Raw genomic sequence first — 27,763 nt, 5'->3', positions numbered from 1 at the left:
CCAACATTATGCCGTTTGAAACGTACATTTTAGAGAAACCCGTGATACAGTAAACGCGCAAAGCAACAGTGGTTGTAGGCGCACCAGTTTTTGTTAAGACAACTCATTTTTTGCAAATTTATGACAAATACCAAAATTTTGTTTAACACGATCTTTTCACCAAACGCGTTTTATGTTACTCATAAAATTCTATAAATTTTAACGTATAAAGAAGTGAAAACCTACCACCTGAACACAGCGACAATCTGAGATCGTTACATCACGTCAACCATAAATAATGTGGAAAACACAATCAGAAAGAAAATGGCTTGTTTCCAAATTCAAGCATGTTTCTCTTTATTTTTGTTCAATGGACGGACAACAGAATATAATTTCACACACAAACATCTCTTTACAAGTGTATCGTTTTAAAAAATAATTATTCAGGCATTTAATAATAAAATGCATAATATCCAAAGCAATTACACAAAATATACATTTATCATGTTCACAAGAGTTCATAAACAAAAATATATAATGGTTACTGCTATTGGCACCACTTCATGTATTACACAGACACATGTGTACTATACATAAATATACACTACAAAAGTCCTATACATGTACATAATACACAGATTTACACATTAAAATTAAATTTGATACAAACTATTTCTTAATACTTCTGGCATCAAAATGGAATAACATTATGAAAGAACATAAAATCTGCTGACACCTTTGTATTTCATAAACCAAAGGATAAAATTAATTTTAATTAAAAATTTAAAGTCATTTGCACATTGGCCTTTGTTAAACAGCAGGAGTTCTACTGATTCCAACGAAAAGTAAGGCTGTAAGATGAATAACACACAGCATGAATGCAAGCTCTAGACTTTCTGCAAATTCAGTTCTCTTTATAAGCAAAGTGCTTAACAATGGTAAAATCAAAGTATTATTAAGTTGACCTTTACAATGTCAGTTCAACAAGCATAAAATGCAAATTTTGATGCAGGTCTTCTCGTTTAGTTTCCTTTCAAAAAATAACTGCTGCTGTCTAAGTGCAAAAGAACAAATGGAGATCATCAATTCCTCAAACTGAATAAGTCCAGGAAAAAAACTGGACTCTATATCAGGAAGCGTTCATCCACTAATGTCTTTTTGGCAAGATTTTTCTTCCCACTGAAGTCCCGAAGCATCACAATGAGCTGGAAGTGTTAAAAACAACTGATTAATCAACACATAGTGAGAAAACACATACACCAAATATATACAATTTAGTAAACTCCTTGTTAAAAAACAATTATAAAACCATATCATACAAACTGCGACAAAAGCACTAACAACAAAAAATTTAAGTCTGATTAACAATAGAATAAAACCTTAAACAATGGGAGTCAGTCCTAAATAATATGCAGAATATGCAAAAATATTATGTAGAGTATGCATAAATGTGAATAGTTAGCAACCTTGTTCTAGAATAAATAAATAAATAAATAAAAGTTTTCTACTTGCCTGAGTCATAACATAAGTGAGAACACCGGCCAGGACAAAGTTTTGTGCTATCAGATCCACAATGTTGAAGAACAGGAGATCAAATATGAACAGTGTCACCTCGTTGCCATAGAAAAGAACACCGTCAAAGGAATGACCACTGTCTGGAAAAGATAAACCATCATAATAAGAGGATCAGAGAGGCAATGGCATCTCCTTGGTATGTACCACCAGCTGAATTTAGCACCCAAAAGGGATACTAACACACCTTAACAAGAGGTGTCTAGCTTTTTCAGTGCCAAAATTAGAGGATTTTCAATTCCAGCATGTATCAAAGTAATAAATTCTGAAATCTAAAAAAATAGATAAACCATCATAATTACAGTTAAAATATGATAGTTTACCTGGCAAAGTTATTAATATGAGGTTTTTTATTTCCATTTTAGAAATGATAAAAACATAATATTATGTCAAATATCCCAACTAGAATGATTTTTCAATAGCTTTTATGAAGTTATAAAAGGGATTAAACTAAACACATGCCAATTTCTATAAGCTTTAAAACTTTGGCAATCATCATCATCATCAATGAAACAAAAGTGACACAAATTACCAAAACTAGCCAATGTACATACCATTATAAAAATGGCCTCGGAGGGTGGTGTCTTCAAATTCTGCATCCAGTATATTCTCAAATAGCAGTTTATCTTTTACTATGTAGTCAATATCATGGAGGGCCTAGAATGTGGGAAAACAAAAGTAGAATCACATATCTGATATTGCCACATCCATCCATATTTCTTCCATTGTCAACTAAAAATCACACTATTAAAAAGAACAAAATCCTAAATTGATATCAGTCATGATAAAAAGTGGAATACTGTTTTAAAAATCAGTCTGTATCATTTGCTACATGAAGTTTCATAATATTGAATTATTTGAAGAGATTTTTCAAAGATACACATGCTATATCTTTCCGAAATTTCTTATTTTCCAAGGTTGCAATTTAAGTACATAGTGCAAAGTGTATGAAATAAATCCAATGATATAAAATATCTAATATGTCTACACATGTGTAGTGTCATACCACAATATACCCTTACATGATCAATGAAAGAAGACAGCAGCCTGTTGACCGTTTCATACGCAGTGACCGCCTTCTCAAACTGTGAGGCCCCCTGTCCACTGGGTCCTCTGTCCATACGGCTCTGGGGCTGACCCTAGAACACAGACCAGGGGTTTAATGGGTAAAAATCATTTTTGATTATATTCTAAAAATGAAGGGCTCAAAAAGAACAAAAACAGTTTATATATTGCACTACTTTGTGTATAACAAGACTAAGGAAGAGCACCTGAGGAAATGATGTCTCCTGATTTATTTTACAAGAATTATAATTGACTTGAATGCTTTTTAATTTCATCAACTGAGAGAGAGAGAGAGAGAGAGAGAGAGAGAGAGAGGGAGAGAGAGAGATGAATACACTCACAGCCTGTGCCTGGAGTGGCAGGAGGATCTTGTCGTACTGCTGCCTCATCCTCCGGGGCAGTGCCATACGGAATGTCTGCTGATCTGTGTTGGGTAACAGGCCTCTCTGACCACACATGTTATTCTGGAATGCAAGATAAGGGCTATTCGTTAACGTTTATTTAATGTGGATCATCTGTGATAACCCATAAAATGAGGTTGTTGTGCCTACCCTCTTGCCAGAGACACAGAGAGACTATTTTTTCACTAGATGTTCACGGCTATTTCTCTGGCTATTCTGTGCCCATTTCTGTCCTGTGACCCTGTTTTGGTCACTCATATAATGTTACCACAAATTACACCAAAAAGTAAACAGAGAAAGTCAACTGTAAAGAAGTATAGGAAGACGGCTTATTATTAACAAGCTAAACCAAAACAAAACAGGAAGTAAATCTTGCTTGTGGAGAGAGAGAGAGAGAGAGAGAGAGAGAGAGATGTAGTGTGAACTACTAGTACATGGGGCTCTGTAAGTAAACGCCCACATTTAGGCAATAAACTTATCACCATCAGCCTTCTCCTCACCTCCTCCCTCTTCAAATTGTCAAACATGTCCTTGAGACCCGTGTCAGCCTTGCCGTGGACAGACCTCCCATGGATGTAGTAGCCGTACAGATAGTTCTCCATGATGTACACACTCACGTTAGCCATGGAGCACAGGTCCACAAACTCACGCACTGGGTCCGAGATGAAACGCTCGTAGAAGAACGTGAACCAGATCCACTGGACTATCCCTAAAATGTGAGACGGTGGATTGTGAAGACTGGGATTCTAGATCTTGAACTGCAAATATTTGTGCTTAAATAATCTGAAGCACTGGAAAACTTTGGCTCAAGTAGCAATTTTAATTTAATTAAAATCAGAATCAATTATGGCCATATGCATAAGGTTTTATCAGAGCAGAAAGATAATTTCAAAAGGCAAAAGCAGATACTATAAATCACAGAATGAGTTCAACTGGATGTATTTTGTAGTATTTTTACATGTGGGAGGGTCATTTTGTCCATCTACACAAAGGGTAATTTTTACACCTTTAACAATTACTTTGTAAGGAGAAAATGAATCTTATATAAAAAAAATTACAATTGATCTCATATTAGAAATACTGTCTAAGTCTAATCATCAAGAGTTAACCACAAATATCATGGCAATGGTTTCTCTGTCTTACTGTACCTGTCAACAGATAAACAGTGGCTCCAAGAGCAAACCTGAACACCAGACTGTAGGGGGCGCGGTAGTTGGTGTCAGAGAAGTGAAGACGACTGTATGCATCCCTTGTCGCGTAGTTCTCAAACCCAACAACGTGAAGTAAAAACACCACCGTCATAATCTGAAATATTGTATTGATCTTCCTGAACGTCTGAATCTCATTCCATTCATTTGCGACGAAATATGTCCGCCATATAGAAACAGGTTCCTCGACTACGCCCTCTTCCTTTTTGGTCATACCTTTAGGGCGTTCCCAGTCTATGAGGAATATGTCTATGGTGCTGTGCATGATGAACATGTGGATGAGATCTATGACTTTCAGAGCAAATGCCACGGAGATGTAGATGACATAGATGTTCTCTTGCTCTCTAGTTTGAGGGACGAGTAACGCTATACCTTGGTTCTAAAAAGAGAAATTGAGAATGTTCAAGTTATTTTTCCCTCCATTCCACATCAATTTTTTCTCTCGCTCACACCTTTCCTAACTCACCACCTCTCTCTCTCTCTCTCTCTCTCTCTCTCTCTCAATTATTTTCATAATTTTGTCTGAAGCAACAGCACTGTGAGTCAGTTCTACATGCACCAAGACCAATTTTGCTGTGACATTAACCCAAGGCATCCTGAGCATATTTTTTACAAATAAAAAGAAAATACAATATACTTTTGTGTTTTCCTAATACCTTCAAAACCCTTTCCACTACACAAGTTAACGTTTACATTTTTCCACACAGATAAAGCACAAATCTACAACAAAAAATAAAGCTAGAATGAGCTGATTCCGGTTACCTCCTTTAAGTTAAAATGTTAAATTACCACTCACCTTGAAAAACAACAGAAACCAGAAGGCTGCCCCCATCATCACCACAAAGAATGCGTTTCCCACTGCTCCCATAGAATACAGCACAAATTTGATGAGGGTCAGGAAGTCGATGCCCACTCTGCCGGTCCTCTTGTACCACGACCACGTTCTCACAAGACCCCAGATGGCCGCCATGACACCAAAGACCGCCATGGCGATGCCCACATCCTGGCTGAACTTCTCCTGGGGCATTGTGTACACTGTGGAAAAGGAGAACTGAAAACAGGATATATTTCATATTGCAATGTTATGTGAAAAAAAAATACACAGGGCACAATAAATATCATGTTTGTATAAAGGCTTGTTCCCAGTGAAACTACTGTTCTACGTAAATTGATCCAACTCTGATGGGACTCTCGCTGAATGCAATCAGATTAACATGCCTCCTCTTGGCACTAAGTAGAATACAGAAAAGCTGGTGATTATGCCGGTTTGTTTGGAACATAGAGGAGTCGTGTAAATCTCTTATCTGATTGCATTCAGCAAGCATCCATCAGTTGGATTGATCTACAAAGAACAACAGTTTCACTGGAAATGAGCCCTTATATATTTGCACTTGTCATCTTACCATTTAAGGTAATTTATGACTTCAATCAATCAATCAATAGATAAATGATAAGAAAAATTAGGTTCAAGTCATGAAATATATCAGTTAGTTATAAAATATCAAATCCCCAGCATCAGTCACAATATTATTGTCAAACAATTGCCAAATTGGAATTTCAGAATATTTATTTAGGACCAAGTGTAGAAAAGGACAGCTGACACAAAGAAAACACAGTGGAGAAATGGGGAAAAAAGATAAAATTAATAAATGTGCAATGAAATTGCTTGTTTCTGTCCCTGTCAAGTGTGCATGATACTCACATCCACTTCAATCCCAGTTCCAATGTCTTCCTCCTTGGCCGTCAGATATTTTATCCGGAGGTATGGAGGAAAGATCCTGCCCTCTTTATTGGCAGTGTTCTCCCCTGTCTGTCCATTCTGCAGCCTCACTGTCAGTGTCATTTCAGAGGCATATCTCACATATTTGGCCCGGGTGGAGGCGGGTGTGACCGTGGGGGTCGTACCTGTGGTCGTACCTGTGTTAATAAAAGAAAAATAATAAATAAATAAATAAAAGTTATGAAAAGAAATGTTTTTTTTTCTTTGAGTCACGTGTAAGTCATGTGAAATCTTCCAGCTGCACTTTCAGAAAAAAATGGACAATAGCACTGTAGTTTTTTTTTAAGCATAAACAATACATTATCAAACTTGTAGGATAAATGCCATTTTGTAAAAAAAAATGGTCAATAAAAATAGTACAATAAGCAAAAGAAAGAAACAAGTATTACAATGAACTGCCAGTTTTCTACTCACTAGGTGGTGTCTTAAGTGCCTGGTTATCTATCAAGAAGAATCTTCTTGTCATTTTCCACTCCTCTTGGTTTGTAGCTGAAATAATATTACGGCACAACTATACATACTGCAGATCTTATTTAAACTTCTTCACCCTTTTTACATGCCAACACTGCTGATGATCAACATCAAATCACTTTTTCACCAATATTTAAATATAAAAATCTCAATATTACAACAAAATTCTACATAAAGAGTAACTATTTCAAAAAAAAATCAAATGAACAAAAACATACTATTATTACTAAATATTATTCCATTTTACTAAGAGATTCTGTTCGAAAAATGCAAATTCACAATGCTATTCAAGCACTCAAAGTGTTAATATTCAGATGTCTTACCAGTATGTTTAGTGCTATCAATGTTCTCTATTAGAACAGGGACAGCATACAGCTTTCTAGCACCAGAGCTGTCCGTAAATTCTAGGTCTAACACACAGTTAAGGTGTTTTTATTGTATTTTTATATGATAAAGTATGTTAACATAGAAAGACATGATTCGTCAATTCTAAGCAGAGCATTGAAATTAAAGGAAGTAAAAAGTCCAAATAACTTCCTTAGATCTTGTGAAGTACTACAGAAAGCTTTATTTTGTACAGATCTGAATACTTTATTCAGTGAGTGTCAAACTTTTGGGAATTAAAATGTTCAAATAACTGCATTGGATCTAATGTAATTTTAGTAATACTGTAAGAAAGCTTCATATTGTATAGAGCCCTAGAATTCAATTGGTACATGCTTCTTGCATCTTCTCTGCTAGCAAACTCAGTAAAAAAAAAAAAAAAAAAAACTGAAGTCAGTTCCTTGGCTTATTTGACTAAGATGCCCAACACTGTTCCTGGTAGGGTAAGATCTGTGCATGTGACCATGAAACGTTGGTAACATAGATGATTGGCATGGAACTGACTTTTAAGTTTTTTTATGAAACGGGGTGCCCATGTGATCAAGTCAGCAGAGAAGTTGCATAGATCTTGTTTAGTTAATGAATATCTGTGTTCAACACAAAGGATACAGAGGTCATAGAAGATGAGGGGATACTTGTTTTCATCCCAAAGATCATCCATAGAGACTTGACACTGAAAAGTAATAAGGTAATGATTTAATCTTTTCAATAGGGAAAATTATCAATTCAGGTGCACACATTTCAAATCATTAATACTGTATTTCTGTGTACTGTAGCATTTGTAGTGCTCTGACACTCTATAGAATACAACTATCAGGTCGCCTGCTTTTCAATTTTTTGCTATCATCAAAAAGAAAGTCAAACATTTTTTTAAAAATCCACACTAAATTATGTAAAAAAAAAAAAAAAAAAATATATATATATATATATATATATATATATATATATATATATATATATATATATATATATATATATATATATATATATATATATATATATATATAAAATTGTCAGTGACTCACCGATAGAGAATAGGTTGTTCCAAACTGCAGAGCAGCGTTTAACATTTTAAGATTCCCCGAACAGATCTGCAGTGTGTCTGAAATAATGAAATAATGAAGTAGAATTGCTTAAAAATCTACATAATGACACATTAATATTCTACCAATTGAGGGTTCAAATTTGAACAATGATCATTTAAAAAAAAGGACGAAACATTTCAGATTCAAATTATAATGATTGATAAAACTCAAAACAATAGGGAGTGAAAGATAGTGATAAATAAGTTTTAAAAAACAAGTTTCAACAAATTTTTCTACTACTTCTACTACTACTACTACTACTAATAATAATAATTTTATTGGTTGCAGCAGATGCTTTACAAAGGTTAAGCACAGAGTTTGACCTATCAGTTAAATACTACAATAATAACATTTGCTTATCTCTGAAGATATGAAGACCTTTACATACATAACAGTAATACATATTCAAATATTGGAAATTGCGAGATATGCAACACTGAAAACGTTGATATGAATTCACACCCATACCTCCTGTTACATTTTCTAGTCCCAGAAAAGTTCCATTCAGAGCATACTTAGCAACAATGAGTTTCAGCTTGGAGTTGGCGTGACTCGGGCTGACGTAGTAGTCCTGCGTTATACCAGTGTCGTCAAGAACATTCTTCCCGTTTTCTGAGTAGTAAAGCCATGGCATGTTGGGAGGCCTACAGATCATCAAGAACAAGTGGCTCAGTACAGTTTTCTTGATACTGAACTTGTTTGGTTCAAAGACATGTATTTTGCTCTTTCCTTTTTTTTTTTTTTTTTTTTTTAAAAAGGCAGTACAGTTTTTAATGACTTTCCAGAATCTAATAAATAAAATTTACTGAATATAAATGATAAATCAATTCAGGAATTAGAAAAATAATTCATCTTTTAAGAATGCTTGATTTTATAAATCACTTTATATCAAATTACACAACCAATATTTCATAAATCAAACCAATTTAAATTATCAAAATATTCAAATCAAATTTGGTTATTCAGCATAGATCAAACTGTTAAATCAAATCACAACTTAGTACATATACAAATCACAATTTAACTGACATACAGATGTTCAATAATATTTCTTTATCTATGAATTTATTTCAAACAATACCAGTCAGGTGTCCACAAAAGATTGCCCCCTTGAGAACGAAGGTCTAAGTACATAGAGCAGGGGTCAGTCAACACAGCATTGCTCATGTAGCGTGCGGCGTACATGTTAAGCACGCACATGTTGCCCAGGGTTTGACACGCAGTGAGATTAGCATAAGCAGGCTGAGAATAAAACAGGAAAGTGAGAAAAGTGAGATAAAAAGATTGTGTGAAATTATTAAAATATCTAATATTTAGCAAAATTTACATCCAGCAGCATACTTAACCAGACTGGGCCACCTTGAGAGGTCTAGCTAATATGTTATTTTGCCACAGGGGGTGGGGGTTTGAGGGGGAGGTTAGGTCCTTTTAAAAGACCTCTACAAGTTTGCTTTTTGCTGTTTGGTTAAGTGAAATAATCTGGCGTTGGAAAGATCCAGAAATTATCATAAATTTTCAGTCCTTCAAAGTGGACTGGTCTAATTTTGTAGACTGCTGGATGTCTATATAGAGAGGTGATATTGCTTTCTGACTAAAGACAAAGTTCAGAGAAAGAATGGAGGAAGACAGCTAACAGTCTGGGAACATACTCTCATGGCAGCTTTGTTTAAATTCATTCACTTTGGCTAAATAAAAATTTGGAATTTGCTCAAGATCATTCAAAATAAATGATCACTGACTTAGTGAACAACTAACTATTTGACTACAGCAAAATTTTCCCCAGAGTAAATCCAGACACTGCTTGCTTAAAAGAGGGAAAATAAATGTGATTCCCTAAACATAGCTGGTGGCAGGTATGACATGAAGAAATAAAGAACTATACAGTCACACCATCTAAAAGATAGAGAATAAGAGCTATATATGCATAATAACCACCACCTACAAGATGAGGAAAAAAATCAGAAGTAAAGATGCAAGATTTATACATCTAATAATAAACACACGCCGCATAGTAGACTACACAAATACAGGTTCAGAAATTCAGGTTCAAAAACTCTAGTATGACATTATTTTAGCAAAACCAAGGGTAACAAAAAGACTGCAAGTGCTTATTAAGTAAATAGTAGCCAAAATAGCCAAAATACGCATTCTCATGCGAATTTTTTTTTTTCAAAAAATTCACTGTAGCTTTAGTATAACTTTCTGATTTTCCTAAAATAAACTGAGTAGAAATGTTTACTCACAATGAATGAAGAGATAGTTCAAATTTCTAACTCTGTATTTCAAAAAAATAACAATACTGCTACACAGCCACCCACAGCCACCCACATATACACATAGCCACCCACACTGAGGGACCCACAAGTCACCCACCACTCCTGAGAACTTGAACCCTTGACCAGATCATATAGTTCACAGGCTTTTCTATTAATGGCACTGCCTGAGCTCCCTACAGTACTGATATCTTTATAGTATGTTAACATGCACATATTTCCCAGGGTCTGACAGGCAGTAAGGTTCCCATATTTGCCAGTGGTGCTGTCAAACTGGAAGTGGAAGACATATTAAAAACAGTTATCCCATGAGGTACTGCCATACCTATAATAGAGAAAGAAATCGCATTTCTATAATGAAAACATGAACAAATTCCTAGAATCTGACATGCATGAAGGCTGGCATATTGACCTAAATCATTATCCGGATGAAAGTGTAGAAAAGCATAATGACTCAGCCTAAATTCATAAGATGAATGCACATGTTATACCTATATTAGTCTGAGAATTGGTATCACTTCTCTATATTGTTAATATGCACATTTTCCTCCAGGTCTGATAGGCTATAAGGTTTCAGTATCGGAAATGTAATATTTTTCATATATTTGTATGTGATACAGTTATTACACCTTTATCATGTTTGGTGTAAACTAGCATATATTTCCCAAAGTCTGATTAGGATTCAATTGTGAAAAAAATTGGAAAAAGTATGTGAAATCAAACAACTTAATATTTTCCTTGTGCCTATTTATTGTCTGTTAAGTAAATTTGAAAAAGGATTTGACAGGCAATTTAATGTGAGAGAGAGAGAGAGAGAGAGAGAGAGAGAGAGAGAGAGAGAGAGAGAGTTTTTCTTTCATAAGACAGAATTCAGTTGACTGAATTTTTCCTCTACCTTGCACATTTCATAAGCTGCCCCTAGGTTGTCCCTGAAGAACGCTGAAGTCACATCACTTTCTTCAACTCGAATGGTGAAGTCTGTTCCAGTGGGTAAATTTGGATCAGAGGGAAAACACAGACCACCAGACTGAAATAGGGATTTTTTTTAAGTTAGCTACATTTAAATATGTTATTTTTATATTAATTTGAAATAACACCTGTATATATGTAAACGTGTTCTGCTCACTATATCATAATGTATACATACAGTACTAATTAAATTATACTACTACTACACATATGGCATTCTAACCACGATGACAGTATCATCATGATTTTGCAAAGTATATAATTATATATATACTTTGCAAATAAAAATGAAATTTTAATACTTTTACTTCTTTTAATCTTGTACTAACCCTAAGTTACAAACAGAAATAATTTTGGATCAAGGAAGGGGGGGCTGCCTTACACTGCATTCACAACAGAGGACTAACAAGTCCACAGATCAAATATGGCAACCCAATAAAAAGCTTCCTGTCTAATTCCCTAACAGACACCGAATAGATTCCCCACAGGGATTACGCAACAAGCATTCAAGTGGGTCAGCCAAATACGATCCACGGACTAGTCAGTCTGCTGTTGTGAATTCAGCTTAAGGCTCCAACAAAACTGAAGAAAAAATCTCAGAATTTTGTGTTTCCACAAAAAAAAAAGCTTATGGCTGATAGAAGCCGTACCTGCTGACCTGCCTGACAGTTGCAAGAATCCGGTACATTCAGCATGGATATTACCTGATTACACCTCACACACCTGAAAGGTATGAACATAAACAGGTATAATACAGTTATAAACTAGTGCACAATAAATACTACCTTAAAAAGCTTCAAGAATCTACTGGACAGCAAAGCTGACAATTATACAGACACCATACAGGAAACAAGGCAGCAAAGCTGTCAAATGTTCAGACATTATGCAGAAAAAAGTGTACAAAGTAATGTTTTGGCCAATTTTGATGCACTGTTACATATTGCTTTAAAATAGCATAAACACTCTTACTCTCTTACATAATGTACTACAGGTAACATGGACAATGAAAAATTAGCAAATGATTCAATTCCATGTGATACAAAAGCTCCTGAAAATGCTAATGACAAAGGAAAATTTCACACATAAAAAACAGAATATTTACCGTAAACGTAAACTGATAATGTTGATTTTAGAAAGCAACCTGCTGCTTTACCAAACAAAGCCACTCAGTAAATTTAAAGTAAAACAAAACTACGGTTTGGAAGTCAGAATACTTACAGAAAACACTGAACATTTCACAGGAAATTAGAAGTAGGAACCCCCTAAAAAACTGGTATGTTTTATCACACCAATATTCTGGAAGGGATGACCAAATATGCCGCTTAAGCAAGGGGTTTTCAAGAGCATTTTAGTTTTCCCAGATTGTAACAGTGATAATTATGGCAAGAGTCAAGTCAAGAAGGTTCACCCCAGGAAAATCTGTAAAGTAATTATTATACTATGTTTTTTTTTCTTTTTGAGAAAGGCCCATGTACTGCGCATCTTTAAGTATAAGTAATACCAGTACTTTACCTGCTTCCATCTGCACTGGGTACTGTTCCCACAGCACAAGTCTGGCAGGTTCTCTGGGGGGTGCCATGAATCCACTGTCCATCCAACAATCTCTCCACTGGAAAGTATCATTTCAACTATTAAACTAGAGGATCAGAGAGGCGATACCGCCTCTGGATATTGTACCACCAGCTGGAGTAAGCACATTCGTAAGGACACCCCCCCAAAAAAAAAATAATAAAAAAAAATTGGACACCACCACCAGTCTTGTGCTTGACAAGCTCTATAAAATGCAATAAACAAGAGTTCTCAAAATATGCACAAAAAAAAAAAAAAAAAATCAAAAAAACATAACAGTTAAAATGGTCCAATCAAGGAGATGTTCAAATTGACCTATATTTTCCTAACACTGATCACTCCTGTGATTTTCTAGACAATAGGCCTATTGGTTTTCCTTGAAATGCATTATCAGTATTGCATATACCGGTATGCTGACAAAAGAGAAAACCTAGGGACAACACTGAGCAGATCTCTGCTAGTTTTGAAGATATGAAAGGCACGAAAATATGCAGAGTTCAGTTTGTGGTAAAAAGGTAGGTCAAAGGTCAATTTCAAGGCCACAGTATATGACTTCCTATAAAGGTTCAATAGTACAGTAGCTATGGGCATTTCTTTACCAATGTTGGAGATATGAAGGCCAGGAAACATGCAAAGTGCAGTTCAACATAAATAGTAGGTCAAAGGTCAATTTCAAGGTCACAGTAAGATTGCCAGTTCATGACTTTCTATTCAAGTTCAATAGTAACTTTGGACCTATCTCTGCCAGTTTTCGAGATATAAGGGATAGAAAATTTGCAAAGTTCAGTTCATGTTGAAAAGTAGGTCAAAGGTCAATTTCAAGGTCACAATAAGAATGCCAGTATATGACTTCCTATTGTTTAACAGTAACTATGGGTGTATCTCTGCCAGTTTTGGAGATATAAGGGCTTGAAAATTTGCAAAGTTCAGTTCATGGTGAAAAGTAGGTCAAATGTCAATTTAAAGGTCACAGTTAGATTAACAGTATATAACTTCCTATTCAAGTTCAATAGTAACTATGGGCGTATCTTTGCCAGTTTTGGAGATATAAAGATCAGAAAACTTCAAAGTGCAGTTCATCATGAAATGTAGGTCAAAGGTCAATTTCAAGGTCACAGTTAGATTACCAGTATATGACTTCTTACTCAAGTTCAATAGTAACTATGGGCATATCTCTGCTAATTTTGGAATATTTATCATTTTCCCCACTGAATATTGCAATGTTGTAATTTTTGATATAGCGCAATGCCTAAACCATATCGAAAACAAAAAAATGGACACCACCTCCAGTATTGCACTTGACAAGTTCTACAAAATGCGATGAACAAAAGGTTTCTGGCATTTACCATTCCAGAATAAAAACAAGTTTTCAGTTTCGGGATCTAATGGCTGCTTCTCCCGTGAAAATGCACCGATTGACCCCAAAGTCCCAAAGATGAAAGGACTCCCCAATTGTAACCCCTCACTGTAACAGGAGAGCTTAGATCTGTGTAGTTTCCAAAAAATAGCACAAACAAATATTTTTTTGCAGAAAATTCCCATTTTTTAGAAAATTTTGGCTTGTTTGACCTTGAAAAAAAGGTCAAAAGTCAAATCCAAGGGCATATTTGGAATCTCCACATATGATTTTCGGTCAGACTTCTGTAGTAATTTTTCCCATAATTCCTTTGGTTTGGGAGATATTTAGCCTTGAATTTTCAAAAATTTTGACAAGGGTGCGTTTCAACAAGTGTCACGCCCAGGCCAATGCACCGACAGAGATAAAAAAAACAGGGTGTTCAAGTTGAGATTATATGTGACCTAAATCCAAGAGATGGGGACACAGGTCCTGGCGGTCTAGGAGGAGAAGCGGTAACGGTGACTTGTTTCCGGCGCCCGACTGCGGAGCCGCAGGAGCCGGCGGAGCCGGCGGAGCTGTACGAGACGGGTCGGGACTAAAACCATGAGTACCGCCAGCGTATACGCTGGTGGCACTAAATATACATATACAAAGGGAAGTGAACTGTCAAACAAAAAACTTTGTCGAATAGGTCCATGGGTCCCTAAATTTTGTATCTTTTATGGAATAATATGTATGTGTCTTAAGGCACTTCATATCTTGGCTTTCTTTGTCCCAAAATGTGCCCATAAAATATGGTCAAGGTGCAGACCTACTGAATGTCTAAAATTAAGGATGCACATAGTAAGCCTCCCTAAGTATTCCTTGTCTTTACATACAAAAGGAGACAAAATGTCAGGACATACCTACCTACTTGATGTACATCTGGTTAATATACATATCCCAAGACTCTGTTTTTATTTCACTCTTAACATTTTTCAAGATTGAAATTAGTCCAGGTATCGCATATAACATGGACACAGTCAACAAAATAAAGCATTTTCATTATTATATTTGAACTCAATGCACTACCCACATGCTGTCCACATAATGGTCATGTTACAGGTTTCGGTTAAATAGATTTATTACTGTGACAGTATCAAATATATATATATATATAGGCATTCACAACAGTTTTAAATTAAACCTGCTCTTTACAAATTAACTGAATGAATGCCTAAGCAAGCTTAAGGAAGCTTCTGTAGATCCTCTTTACAGCTGCATGCCAAATTTTCTCCATTTTCCCAGTTTACAGGATGGTCCCTGACAGCTAAACCCAGTGGGATATCAACTGGCACATCAAGCTTTGATATATCTACATCCAGAACAGATCTAAGCTACTTCTGGTGTGAATGTTACTAAAGTTTATTGAGCACATTACCTGTGATCTCTGTGGCCGTGCACCCAGCACAAGTAACTGTGTTTGTGGTGCTGTACTGCCTACAGCCAACACATTCCCAACCGTTCTTTGCAGTTACCTAAATACAAACTTCTGCTAACACGTAGTTAAGAATATGCATGCACGCACAAACACACACACATACACAAATGGCAAAAAAAACACAGATACACACTGTGACATAAACAAAGATACACCAGGGCAATATAAACATATAAAAAGCAACAGAAACAAAACACAAGATACGTGTACATATAAAAGATAACAAGTAGCATTACCTGTAATGTCCGAAACAGATGTACAAGAGGGGCAAGCATTTGAGGTGAGAGATCTGTTGTTGGTGTTACAAGACACACACTGCCAGCCATCAGCTGACGTGACCTAAAACCAAAACCATGCAAGAATACAACATAAAACAGTGAAAAGGTAGACCTGCTAATATATGTGAACAAATGAAATTAAAGACACAGAGAAACTAAATAATTTAATTGACATATAAATAGCTATGCCACTGTTAATAATTGTAAAGAAAAAATAGATTTATGAGGATTTTATGTTATTACATGTATCACAATCAATATATATATTTTTTCATTCATTTTTAAATTAGTCTACTTAACAATGAAACAACAATCATAGATCATCAAAATACAGAAGTAACTTAGCCAGATAATATTCACACGTTACATAAATCTTTCTGTTCTTTCAAGATTTCAAAACTGTTTCTACAGTAAATTACACCAAAATCTGTCTCAACTGTTTATAAAATGGCCAAAAATGTTTTTCAGGCATAATGTGCAACTTTTTAAAGCAATTTTGTATTTGCAATTGACAGTCTTTTGTAACTTTAATATAGAATAATAATATACCTAAAACATTCTTATTTTAATTTGTTGTAATGAAAAACGAGCTGAAAAGGCACCAGGATTTCTAATAAATACACGGAGCCAATGTAAAGCTGACAATGGGAGAGTGTTGAACATTTAAACCAATCCAGTTTATCTAAAATATCACCAATAACTCCCCCTATGCCATTACACATATTCATTCAGATTGAGAACCAAAAGAATATACATATTAGTTATTTTTCTTACTGGTTGGCTACTAGGACACTTCTCGCATGTAATAGCTACTCCACCAAAATTTTGTGTTAGTTTGTAACCGGGCTGGCAAACACAAGACAGTCCTTGAAAGAGAACAAATGTGCATAATATAACATAATATAACACAAGCCAGCAAAGCTGTCAAATGTACAGACAAAAGGAGGTTAATATAAATGGGTTATTTGTCAATTTTGACATAATATATTATAATACAATAATACACTGTGCTTAACAGAAAATTAACAATTCACAAAAAAACTGTATCACTTCCAGAAAAAGAACCTAATCAAACTGGTTTTTGAAGTCAACATGTATTCCGGCCTATAAATTGGGATAACACCTGTAACTTTATTATTACTATGTACATGTATTTAAACTTAAGTATATTATAATTAGTAGTGTAGAGAGCCTATAAATGTACACTCATTTCATGTGCTCAATAAATTATTATTATTATTATTATAAATAATATCTTTTAAGTTTGAATAGTTTTCCTTTAATTGTCATTGTGGTGCAGTGCCCAAAACAGGGTTATCTTTAATTTTTGCAATTTTGCCAAGATACAATATATATTATATTGCTTAACAGCATAATCACCAACAATTTTCAATAATATAATATAATAATATTATAAGTATTAATGATATTCTGAAAAAGTCACTAGCAAAGGTCTTGGAAGTTCATGGAAGTTCAAAGTCACACTTTGAAAATGCCAACATGTAAAAAATTTACATTTCACAAAAAAAAAAAAAAATGTATAACTTCAATTTAAATCTTTCTATTGAGGTGAGATAGCAATCAGTGTGGAGTGTGACTCCATTCCAAAAGTTGGCACAGGTGTACAGGGTTCAATCTATGCTGTCACTCAGGGATGGGTCCAAGATAATTTGAAAGGGGGGAGGGGTCCAAGGATGTGAATCTGGTAATCTGGTAAACTGCACTGATATGAGTTTATTTTCATTTGAGACATTTTACTATATTACATAATATACAATGACTGATTCATCACCATTTTATATAATGAACTAACAAATGAACTAACTAAGATGCCCAAAATGTTAAAAAAAACACTTTAACATATCTTATTAGTTCAACACTGAGACTGTTAACATGCCTTAGAATTGAGTCTGAAGAAAAACCACTTATACACAAAAAAAAAAAAAAAAAAAAACAGTATAACTTAATAAAAATAATCTGATCAATCCAATTTTGGAACTTGATCTATGTATTAGTCCTATGAATCAGTACTGCAAGTGTTAAAAGAAAAATAAGACATAGTTTTCTTTATATTTACATAACTGTTGACTAGATATGCCAAAAGAGCAAAAAAAAAAAATTACTTTTGGAAAAAAGGTCTGCCATCAAATTAATTTTCTTACTTGACCAGCATTTTATGAATTTCTATCAGTTATGTAATTTTAAAGACAAAAGGCAAAATGGTTTTCATTATATATATATATATAACCGTGGATAAAAATGCTAAAGAACCCCCCCCCCCAAAAAAAAAAAAAAAAAACAGCATAACTTTTGGAAAAATGGTCCCATCAAGCTGATTTTCGTACTCCACCTGTATTTTATGAATATTCGAATCATCAGTTCTGTTATTTTGAATTCAAAAGGTCAAACAGCTACTTATTGTATAATCACACAAGTGATGGTCATATGTACAGACACATCTGTGTCTGTACATAAAAACAGTCCAACTCACAGGGCTTTATAAAATACAATAACAGAATATGCCACTTAAATATAATACCAATATTTTGCAATTTTACAGCTCAAGACAATAAGCAACGACCATAAAAGCTGTCATATGATTATATAAGTGGTTGTTATAAACAGCATAATATTTTTTTTTTTTTTTACTAACCGTCCGCACTATGCGTCTGGACAGAACTATTTTGGTTGCACGGTTGGCAGGCAAGCTGAGAGATATCGAAAAAATTATCTCTACTTCCAGATTTCTTTTGTTTGCACTCGCTTGGAAGCTCTAAACTCCTAAAATATGTTTGCGCTAAGGAATAAGAAACAAAAATAACCAAAATTAAGACTTTTTCTCTTCCCTTTACCGCCATTGTTGTTTGGAATGGAAGGACCGCACCTGTTACAGGTTACACGAGTTGATTGGTCAAATTTTTATATTTACAAAAGGGACCAATCAAATAGCGAATTTCCGTGTGCTTCTGAGCTTCTGATAACAGAAGCTTCAGCCGCTCGTGTCAAGGCAAAATGTGAGGTGAGCGAGTTTTTATTCCTTTCTTGGGGTAACCTCACGCAAATTCAAGTAGATTTTATCATATATTGATATAAGAGCAGTGGCATATAATCCTCAAAAACTTTGGAAGCTACTATAAAGGGCAGATTTTGTGAAAAAACTTCCGTGAATGATAAAGCAAATATTGTTTACCAGCGGGAGGCGTGGGGGGAAATGGGGGGGAATCCCCTGCGTCATTTTCTTTTCCTTGCACAAATGATTTTGGCAGCTCATCAAAAGGAACTTCGTGTTTACCCTGCAGTATGGAAAAAGCTTTAGATGACATGATATTATCGTATCCCACTTTCTATCAACGAGTTTATTTTTTAGTTTGAAGTTGAAAAAAAAAGTTTGATTATATTAATATTAAAATATAATTTAGAAAAAATATCTAAAGGTAAAATTATGAGGTTTCAAAGTTCAAAGGGATTTCTGTTAATGAATTTATTGCTACTTAATGTCAGTTAATGTGAAAGTTCATATGAAAGGGGACTCACAATTTCTAACTGTTTAACACTTGCCAGCAGGAGGAATAAGCTATCTAAAGCATTGCTCCACAATATGCCCAAAGATCATAAAACACACCATCTACTGCCTGAGGCAAATTAAATGGGAAAATATAATGTACTCTGTGTCAGACTTAAAAATATACCATACCAATATTGAGAACTATCAGATCTTCAATAACTTTCATACCATGGGCAATGATAACTTAAAAACTTAACTTTTTGTGTGTTTTTAAATGACTATTAAGGTATTTTTAAATATCCATGGAGTACCATATTTTTGATTCCATCTTAACATTTTTAATTAACAATTTTACTAATATTATTTCATTTAGTAAATAAGCAGTTATGTTTAGTTATATATTATTATACAATCCAACTATTTTAGTTGTACATAAACATTATTATTATTATTTTTTTTTTTTTTTTTTTTTTAAACAAAATGCTTTTTCTCTTCCAGTATTGAACCCTGAATCATCTACATGATACCAGTTGCACAGCAGTAAATATTATTATGTCAGTGATAATACGACTGCAGGGGCTACCTTGGACTGCCAATGCCCTGGACATTAGGAAGTTTTTTCAAGGGCTTTCTATCCCAGATGGAGGTGTTCACATCATCGGAGGAACCAGTGGGGATGCTTTTATTGCCTTCTCCACAGATGAAGATGCCAGGAGGGCCATGATGATGGAAGGGAAGATCAATGGACAGATAATCAAGCTATTACTGAGCAGTAAGGCAGAGATGCAAAATGTGATAACCCAGGCAAGGAGATTTCCTGCACCTCAAAAATCTGGCCAAGGGGCCCCAGCACCTGCAGAACCCCCATTTAGAGCCTCTGGGCCTGAATCCGGAAATGACTCATACAGAGCGCCCCATGGTAGGTCCTCATTTGGAGGAAAATATGGGGATAAGGGAAGGTTATACCTATCCGAGGAATACAGGGCTTCAGCACAAAATAGTAGGTACAATCCTGCAGGACAGCAGCATTCTAACCCAAGAGGGAAAGGTCCTTGGCCTGCAGGAGGTGGCGCAATGCATGATGGCTACAGAAATGGACCCCAACAAGTTGAGAGTTCAGATCCAGGTCATGATGTCCATTATAGAAGTCCCCCAGGACAACATCGTCCACATTTTCAAAGAGAATCGGAAGGCCGAAGCTTGGATTCTCGAGGATCACGTGATCCCCGAAGGTCACCCCGTTTAAGAGAATCTGATCACAGAGGCGTGTCTAACTATGGAGGACCATCTGCTTCAGTAGGAAGGCCAATTCAAAGAGGACCTGATCATACTAAGAATGACCGTCAAGGACCATCAGGTCATAGGGGCCCACCAGTTCGAATGACAGATCTTGGAGATGGTAGAAATGGACACAGGGTTAATGACCTCCGGGAGAAGCTTGATCAGTCGAGGCATATCCGCCAAGAACAAGATTATCAACCTGAACAAGATTTTAACACCAGGGTGGTTGAGCTCAGGAGATCATCTGAAATCTTGCCTCCAGAGCAATTTGTTCCACAGGGAGATATTGACCAAAGAGACCTTGGTAGATCTCAAGACACTTATGTTTCTATTAATGAGCCTGATCAAAGTTTGAATGGATCCCTGCATGGACTAGATGACCAGGTGTTGCAAAGGGGACAATCACATATGAATGAGCCCTATGGTTTTGGAGGCAGGATTTTAGATAGAGAAATAAATGAGTATGAGCAAAGTAGGGATATTTCATCTCACAGAAGTGCTAGTCGGAAATTGGACCAACATGTTTCAAGACATAAAAGAAGTTTAACCCCACCACAGCATGGTATTGATCGTCTAGTTCAGGTATATGACAGAGATAGAACCAGGCCACAAGAAAGAATGCATCGTGATCTAACCCCAAGGCAAGATCAACATAGAGATGAACCTGAACGACCTGCTGTTTATGACAGAGGGGAATGGAACCAGGACAGGGTCGCACGTGACATTAACACAGATGGCAGAAATTTTAATGACATTGAAGAGTCAAGCATGAGTGGGGCTAGACATTCATTGGATAACTGGAATGATAGTCTCCAAGAATCAAGAGGTCATATGGGCAGGAACGAAAACATTGGTGAACCATTTACTGAACAGACGATGGTTGATGCCAATGACAGGCACATTAGTGCCCCACCATTTAAAAGACCTCTCCTTGAAACCCCTCGAAGTCCTGATGATGTTGAACCAAGGAGATACGGTGATACAAATAGACCCTCCTTCAAGGATGAAAGACACTTTGGGGTTTGCATGGAACTGAGTAACATGCCTTTCACTGTTCGGTATGATGATGTAAGCAAGTTTTTTCAAGGAATAAAGATTGCTAGGGATGGAATCAAGCTTTGTAACGACCACCGAGGAAGAAGGAATGGCACAGGAGTTGTTAAGTTTGCATCCCGATGGGACTATGACGAAGCCATGAAACTGAACTATCAACTTATGGGAGAAAGATCTCTCCAGATGACCCCCTGTCAACTGGAGGACTTTGAAAGAGCTGTAGATCCATACCTCCCTAAAGAAGAAGACTATGCTCCCAGTGTGAAACGAAAACGAGAGGGCCCTCTGCCCATGGAAGAGAGAGACCCTCAAGACAGTGGTCTTTGGCTTGAGCTTTCTAATCTACATCCCAGCACTGAGAAACATCAGGTGCGTTCCTTCATGCGTGGGTTTCAGTGGGCAGAAGGGAGTCTCTTTGTAGAGTTTGACCGCAGAGGCACATGTATGGGCAGTGCATACCTTGAAATGGGGTGTCGACGTGACTTTGAGTCAACTTTACGTAAGAGTGGCCGTGATCCCTTAGGAAAAGCACCCAGTATTACAATTAGTCCTATCTCTTGGAAGCATATGCGAGACAAGGTAGACAATCACAAGTTCATTTACTCTTTCAAAGAAGGTTCTTTTGAGGAATTTCCCCAGAAAGCACATTTTGGCTCAGTGAAAAAGGACAATTTTTCAGCGTTTCTTCAAGGATTGCCATATGACGCAGAGGATAGTGATGTTAGGGAATTCTTTAAACCTTTGCACATTCTGGACAGAGGCATGCATATTGTGAGGGATAAAGCAGGGCGGGCCATAGGCAGTGCTTATGTGGAGTTTGAAACATACAGAGATCTAAAGTTTGCTCTTCAAAGAGATAAAAGGTCTATGAGACATCGGTACATCACAGTTACGCGCTACAATGCCAGCAGGGGCCCATCATTTGAAAAGTATCCTCCAGATGTTAGACCAAAAGAAGATGTTTTACGAAAAGTGGACTTGTCTACCATTGGCAAACCTGGGTGTGTCCTCCATGCCTCTAACCTCTCGATTGAGGCCAACAAGGTGGACATTCTCGACTTTTTCCGTGACTATAGACCTATAACCGACTCTGTGAGGATACACACTGATGTGAAAGGACAGAGCACTGGTGATGCACTGGTGGCGTTCAGGTCCATTGGAGATGCAAAGGCAGCTGTAAAGAATTTGAATCTGAAAGTGATGAAAGAAAGGGCTATCAAACTCAAACAGGTGCACAATGTGTGAAAGTTATGAAGGTAAATATCGTAGGAGTTGAAGAGTTTTAATTGAATCATAAAAAACTTGATTTGACACTGACTGCCTTGTATTCTAGACGGACAGATTGACCTTTTCCTTGTCAGATGAACTGCACTTTTTTGCACTTAGTACTGTAAAATCATAAAGTTGTTCCCAAATATGTATATATTTATTTTTTAAAAATTCTGTTACATCTGTGGTCTGCTTTTTGCTGATTAAAAAAAAGTAATCAAAACATGAAAGGGGTCTTTTGGAGACAGAAGAAAAGGAATTTAGTCTACTTCACAGTCACAGGTATAACTTAATGAGTTGACCAAAGATTATGGCAAACCTAAAAGCAATGTACCACAAAAAAAAAAAATAATAATAAATAAATAATTATATATATATATATATATATATGAAAGGATAGTGCTGCCAAATTGATTGAACTGTGCAGTATAATTGTTTGGAAGCCCTGGCAAGCTCAAGCTTCAAGCTAATACATATGGAATTCATGAATTCGGGAAAACTTTGAATGTTTGGTGTAAGCTCTGGCCCACAGTGTACTGTTGGTGGATTGGATTTAGTCATGTTTTACAAAGAATTGACATAATTGAAATGGTTCCTGTAAAATTTTCTTCCCTGTGACTTTTCCTTTTTAATTGACTTGCACTTGTACACAAACTGCTACAGAACTTTTTGACCATATTCAGTTCTTGATTTATGGAAAAATATATAAAAACAGCATGCTTTAATTTTATCTGCACACCACAATGTAGACCATTTGGCAGATTTTGGACTGTGTGTTAGTGCCCTCAGATAACCACTCATTTCTTCTCACTTTACTTGGACTGGCCACCAGAAGACTGACAGTATTTCAGTCTGTAGCCCTGTTTTTCTTTTTGCCAGGCGCTTAACTTATCAATGAGGATGACTATTTTTGCCAGTTGATGATGGGGAGGACATTGATCGTTTTGGATGAAAAATGAAAGAAATATGATATCTTTACCCTAAGTTTCTGTTAGTTAAATGCATTTTTTTCAGTGTATGGGTAAGTAATTATTATAGTTTTTATAATATATGCATGATTTATCATTTCTTCTTTCTTAAATCATTCAAATATGATTGCTTGACCCTGCTATTTTACAAGAAACTCATCATTGAAAATGATCATTTGATTGGCGGCACTTTCCTATCCAGAGAAAATGAATAAAGATGTCTGATTGGCTAAATAATTTACAGCTGAAATGAAATGGAAATGGATATCTGAGAGGTTGAATTTCAATTTGATCACGAAATTATAAATTATGATTGGCAGAAAACTCAAATTGCTGCTGTGTCTGAGATGGAAACTGGTGACTGATTGCTTGAATTCTCATCATCATCATCATCATCAACCATGTGACCATTGGTGCACCCAATTCTTCCTCCAATCCACACTGGAAATAGCTTTTTCAGAGTTTAAGACTGGGACTACTCCCACATCATCAAACCAGGTTCTCGAATTCTTAACAAAAAGAATGTCTGTTTGGTGGTAACATAGACCAATAAAATGGAGGGGAAGTAATAGTTTTGGATCCTGTACATACTGCGACGTGTTACTGGTGACTGTGACTGTAAGATATTGGATAATTTTTCTGTCATTGGGGAAACTTTATAATACTGATGGATCAGTAATAAAAGTTTAACAACTATGCATGTACACACATTGAAGAAATAATTTCAGGTTACAGAAATATATTTATTTTGCAGAAGACTTGGATTGCTGAACAAACTTATCACTTGATAATTTTCAGGTCTTTTTTCTTTTCTGCAAAAATTTGTGACCAATCCAGAAGCCTGAATAACTTGAAAGATCTTCAACCAAGAGTGGACAAGATATGTGACAGTAAACATTTGTAAGAAAATTTATCTTTTAGAAGCTGATCAAGGATGTGTGATTGACCTGGGACAGTAAGAGCTGGACTGGTCGTTCTGGTTAAACGGAAGATGGCTTTTTAAAAGTAGAAACAAACTCCCAGCATAAGTCAAAGATTGTACTGAGCTGGATTTGTACACGGGTGTTGAGGTGGGAAGAACAAAGGTTTAAGAACTTAAGATTAACCATTCTCAATCAGCATTTCCATTGAATAAATCCTTGTCCATTTATTTATTTATTAACTCTTGGAAAAAGGGAATGGCTGCTTGTCTCGTCCAATAGGAACTGTTGTACTTCCAAGGAACTGATCAATTTTCATATTCAAGGATGCTCTGTAAAAAAAAAAAAAAAAAACTTGGTTGACCGTTGGATGCACAGCAGGGCCTGAAAAGGATTTTCACTTATGTGAATTTTGGTATATACTGAGGACTTAATGTTGCTGGAATCTGGTGGACTACAGTAAAAATCTTCAATTGGCTTTTGACAAGGATTTGCAATTGGATTTTTTTTTTTCAAATTTAAGAGAGGGTATGGCCCTTTATGGAATGCAGAAATATTACTGAGTATCTTTACCAAATTTTGATCATGAATACCAATGAATAGAGAAAGGGTCATGACAAAACGGCGATAAATGAAAAAGATCCACATATCAGTGAATGAACTGAACAAGCAAAAGATACTAGACAACTACTGTTGCATTACTTCACAATATATACTAATTTAGACCTATTTTTAGGGGTATATGAAATTTTTTATTTTGGTATATGTTGTCATGACTGCACAAAGCTTGCCGTGACAGGCAAATGGCTGTAGTTTATTGGAGTATATTATTTATTTATTCAAGCTGTTAATGTTTGATTTTTATTCTAATTAGAAAGTCACAGTATTTCGAAATTAGTCACATTTCACACTTTTTTTTGTACAGTATTGGCATCACTTTGTTCCCACTTAATAAAGTATTAAAAAATGATAATTGTTCTTTTCAGGCTGAAAGTACTCTAAATGTGATCAATTACTTAATGTCTAAGGGGAAGAAGATCAGCCATTGACTTTAATGTTTCGTTTTTGATTAAGGAAAAAGTATTACTTCAAGAACCTTTACTAGTAGTTTTTGATATAGGATTTTTCTGAATAGGAAAAAAGCTTTATGTGAATTGTACATATATATATATATATATATATATATATATATATATATATATATATATATATATATATATATATATATTGGTATTTTAATGTTTTTGATGTGTAACTGTAAAAATTGGAGCATTGTTAATGTAGTGGTGTAGAAGAAAATATTATGCATGTGGTGAACCTATTATTATTATTATTATTATTATTATTATTATTATTATTATTGAGCAGTGCAGTTTTCTGTAATTCTTACTATGAATGTTGATATGTTATATATAGTAGATTTTTCTCCAAAGCTGCTTCATTAGCATGGAAAACAAAAATGCACTAAGGTCAACAATTGGATTTTTGCATTGTAAATGGAGCATCAATAAGTTGCCAACCCAATATTTTCAGAGAGTATTTTGTGCATTCATTGTGTAATGTGTTAGAACTTGCATGGGTGGTTGTGGTGAGGGTGTGGAAAATAACCTTTGACAAAGAGGTTTAGTTTTTGCCTTTGTTGCACTGTTTGTTTGCAGAAAATGTCAAAATGTCATGGAGGGATTTTGATAACATTTCAGGATAGGTCAGAAATGAACTAAGAATTTGAATTTGTGATATCAAAAAATTTGTGTTAGAAGTGAAAAGTTAAAGATTTTCTCAACAAGAATACATTATGATAATAGATTATGATATTGTTTTTTTTTTTCTTGTAGTTAAAGAAATTTATCTTCACTAGGAAAAACACAAAACAAAGTAAGGTGAAATTATGAGTCTGCCTTACCCACCCCCTCCCTAAAAAATGGATCCACCAATGTTAAACTACATTGATTTACCAACAGCCTTGGTCTGGGCTCAAATACTCCTCAGTACCTTGCCATGTACCAGTGCCATATAATGTATGCAATGTGCAATTCCTTGATGCCATTTGCTTTTTCACGAAGAACAAATTTCTTGAATCAAAATAAAGCAAATTTTGTGACTTAAGTATATGAAATTTAAAAGTTATAAATTGCATGTGTTATGAAAAGGAAAAAATTATTTCTTTAGTTAACTAGAAAGCTTGTTTATGATTTGAATGAGTGAATAAAATAAAGTAGAGGTTGGGCATTGATGGGCTGGCAGATTAGGAAAATGTGGAAGTTCATTTCTAAGAGAATTTTTAAAAAAATTGTATAATTTGGCACCAATAATTTGCCTCTGCCTTTAGGGAGAAGATGTATTCCTAGACTATTAAGGAATAACCCAGTATTAGTGTTAGATTAGAATGTGTTTTTAAAGCTTTGTTAGATGTTGCGCACAGAGCTGAAGGCAATTATGTTCACCGAAGTTTTGATGAATTGCCAAATGTTTTGAGTTTAATCATCATTGCTTAATTGGAAAATGTTGCTGTTATAGAAAAAAACAGTTTCTTTACAATTTTATTGTTACACTTTTGTTTCTGGTTAACTGCAATAAAAGTAGTAGAAACTGAGAAGTCTTGTTCTTGTTTCTTTTAAATTTTATTATCATTATTTTATTTATTTATTTATTTATTTATTTATTTTACAGACAGCGTGTCTGCACGTAAAGACGTTACCTTTGTCTGGTGTTGTCATCATCATGCACTTAAAATAAAAATATATTTAAGTCTGAAATCCATTTTATAAAATATTCAGTAGACTTCATGTAAAAACAAATACCAGTACTTGATACCACAATTCCCAAGACATAAAAGTAAATTATGGCAAAAAATTAAGATGCAAGATATACACATAAAAACCAATTATGAATAAGATGATCAAGAACAAAATTT

The 27,763-nt window shown here is 35.2% G+C and overlaps 2 protein-coding genes across 6 annotated transcripts; one reads left to right on the top strand and one right to left on the bottom strand.

The window, feature by feature from the left end:
* Positions 1-308: 308 nt before the first annotated feature.
* Positions 309-18,747, bottom strand: LOC106177748 (meckelin). 3 transcript variants are annotated; one of them, XM_087010903.1, is made up of 22 exons: positions 18,507-18,585; positions 16,628-16,719; positions 15,812-15,914; positions 15,516-15,612; positions 12,700-12,796; positions 11,838-11,910; positions 11,114-11,245; positions 10,319-10,491; positions 8,414-8,589; positions 7,886-7,962; positions 7,470-7,533; positions 6,800-6,886; positions 6,420-6,494; positions 5,928-6,142; positions 5,022-5,276; positions 4,166-4,604; positions 3,518-3,726; positions 2,958-3,080; positions 2,574-2,690; positions 2,106-2,208; positions 1,492-1,634; positions 309-1,184 (listed from the first exon to the last, which is right to left on the bottom strand). In XM_087010903.1, the coding sequence occupies exons 3-22, from the start codon at positions 15,899-15,901 to the stop codon at positions 1,104-1,106; spliced, it is 2,826 nt and encodes a 941-aa protein (XP_086867029.1). In that variant the 5' UTR covers positions 15,902-15,914; positions 16,628-16,719; positions 18,507-18,585; the 3' UTR covers positions 309-1,103. The 3 variants fall into 3 exon arrangements, with proteins under 3 accessions (XP_086867029.1, XP_086867027.1, XP_086867026.1); XM_087010901.1 differs by lacking the exons at positions 10,319-10,491; positions 15,516-15,612 and adding an exon at positions 9,027-9,187 and having other exon boundaries at positions 18,507-18,747; XM_087010900.1 differs by lacking the exon at positions 15,516-15,612 and having other exon boundaries at positions 18,507-18,746.
* Positions 18,748-18,818: 71 nt separating this feature from the next.
* On the top strand, positions 18,819-27,445 carry LOC106173964 (uncharacterized). 3 transcript variants are annotated; one of them, XM_087010905.1, is made up of 3 exons: positions 18,819-18,872; positions 19,857-22,948; positions 24,851-27,445. In XM_087010905.1, exon 2 carries the CDS (start codon positions 19,911-19,913, stop codon positions 22,935-22,937), a length of 3,027 nt encoding a protein of 1,008 aa, XP_086867031.1. In that variant the 5' UTR covers positions 18,819-18,872; positions 19,857-19,910; the 3' UTR covers positions 22,938-22,948; positions 24,851-27,445. The 3 variants fall into 3 exon arrangements, with proteins under 3 accessions (XP_086867031.1, XP_086867030.1, XP_086867032.1); XM_087010904.1 differs by having other exon boundaries at positions 24,728-27,445; XM_087010906.1 differs by having other exon boundaries at positions 18,847-18,867; positions 24,728-27,445.
* Positions 27,446-27,763: the final 318 nt, after the last annotated feature.

Source organism: Lingula anatina, chromosome 4 (assembly GCF_051362555.1).
Source record: "Lingula anatina isolate TDL-2025a chromosome 4, LinAna3.0, whole genome shotgun sequence".
In the NCBI taxonomy this organism is placed as follows: domain Eukaryota; kingdom Metazoa; phylum Brachiopoda; class Lingulata; order Lingulida; family Lingulidae; genus Lingula; species Lingula anatina.
This window is presented reverse-complemented; position numbering and strand designations above follow the sequence as displayed.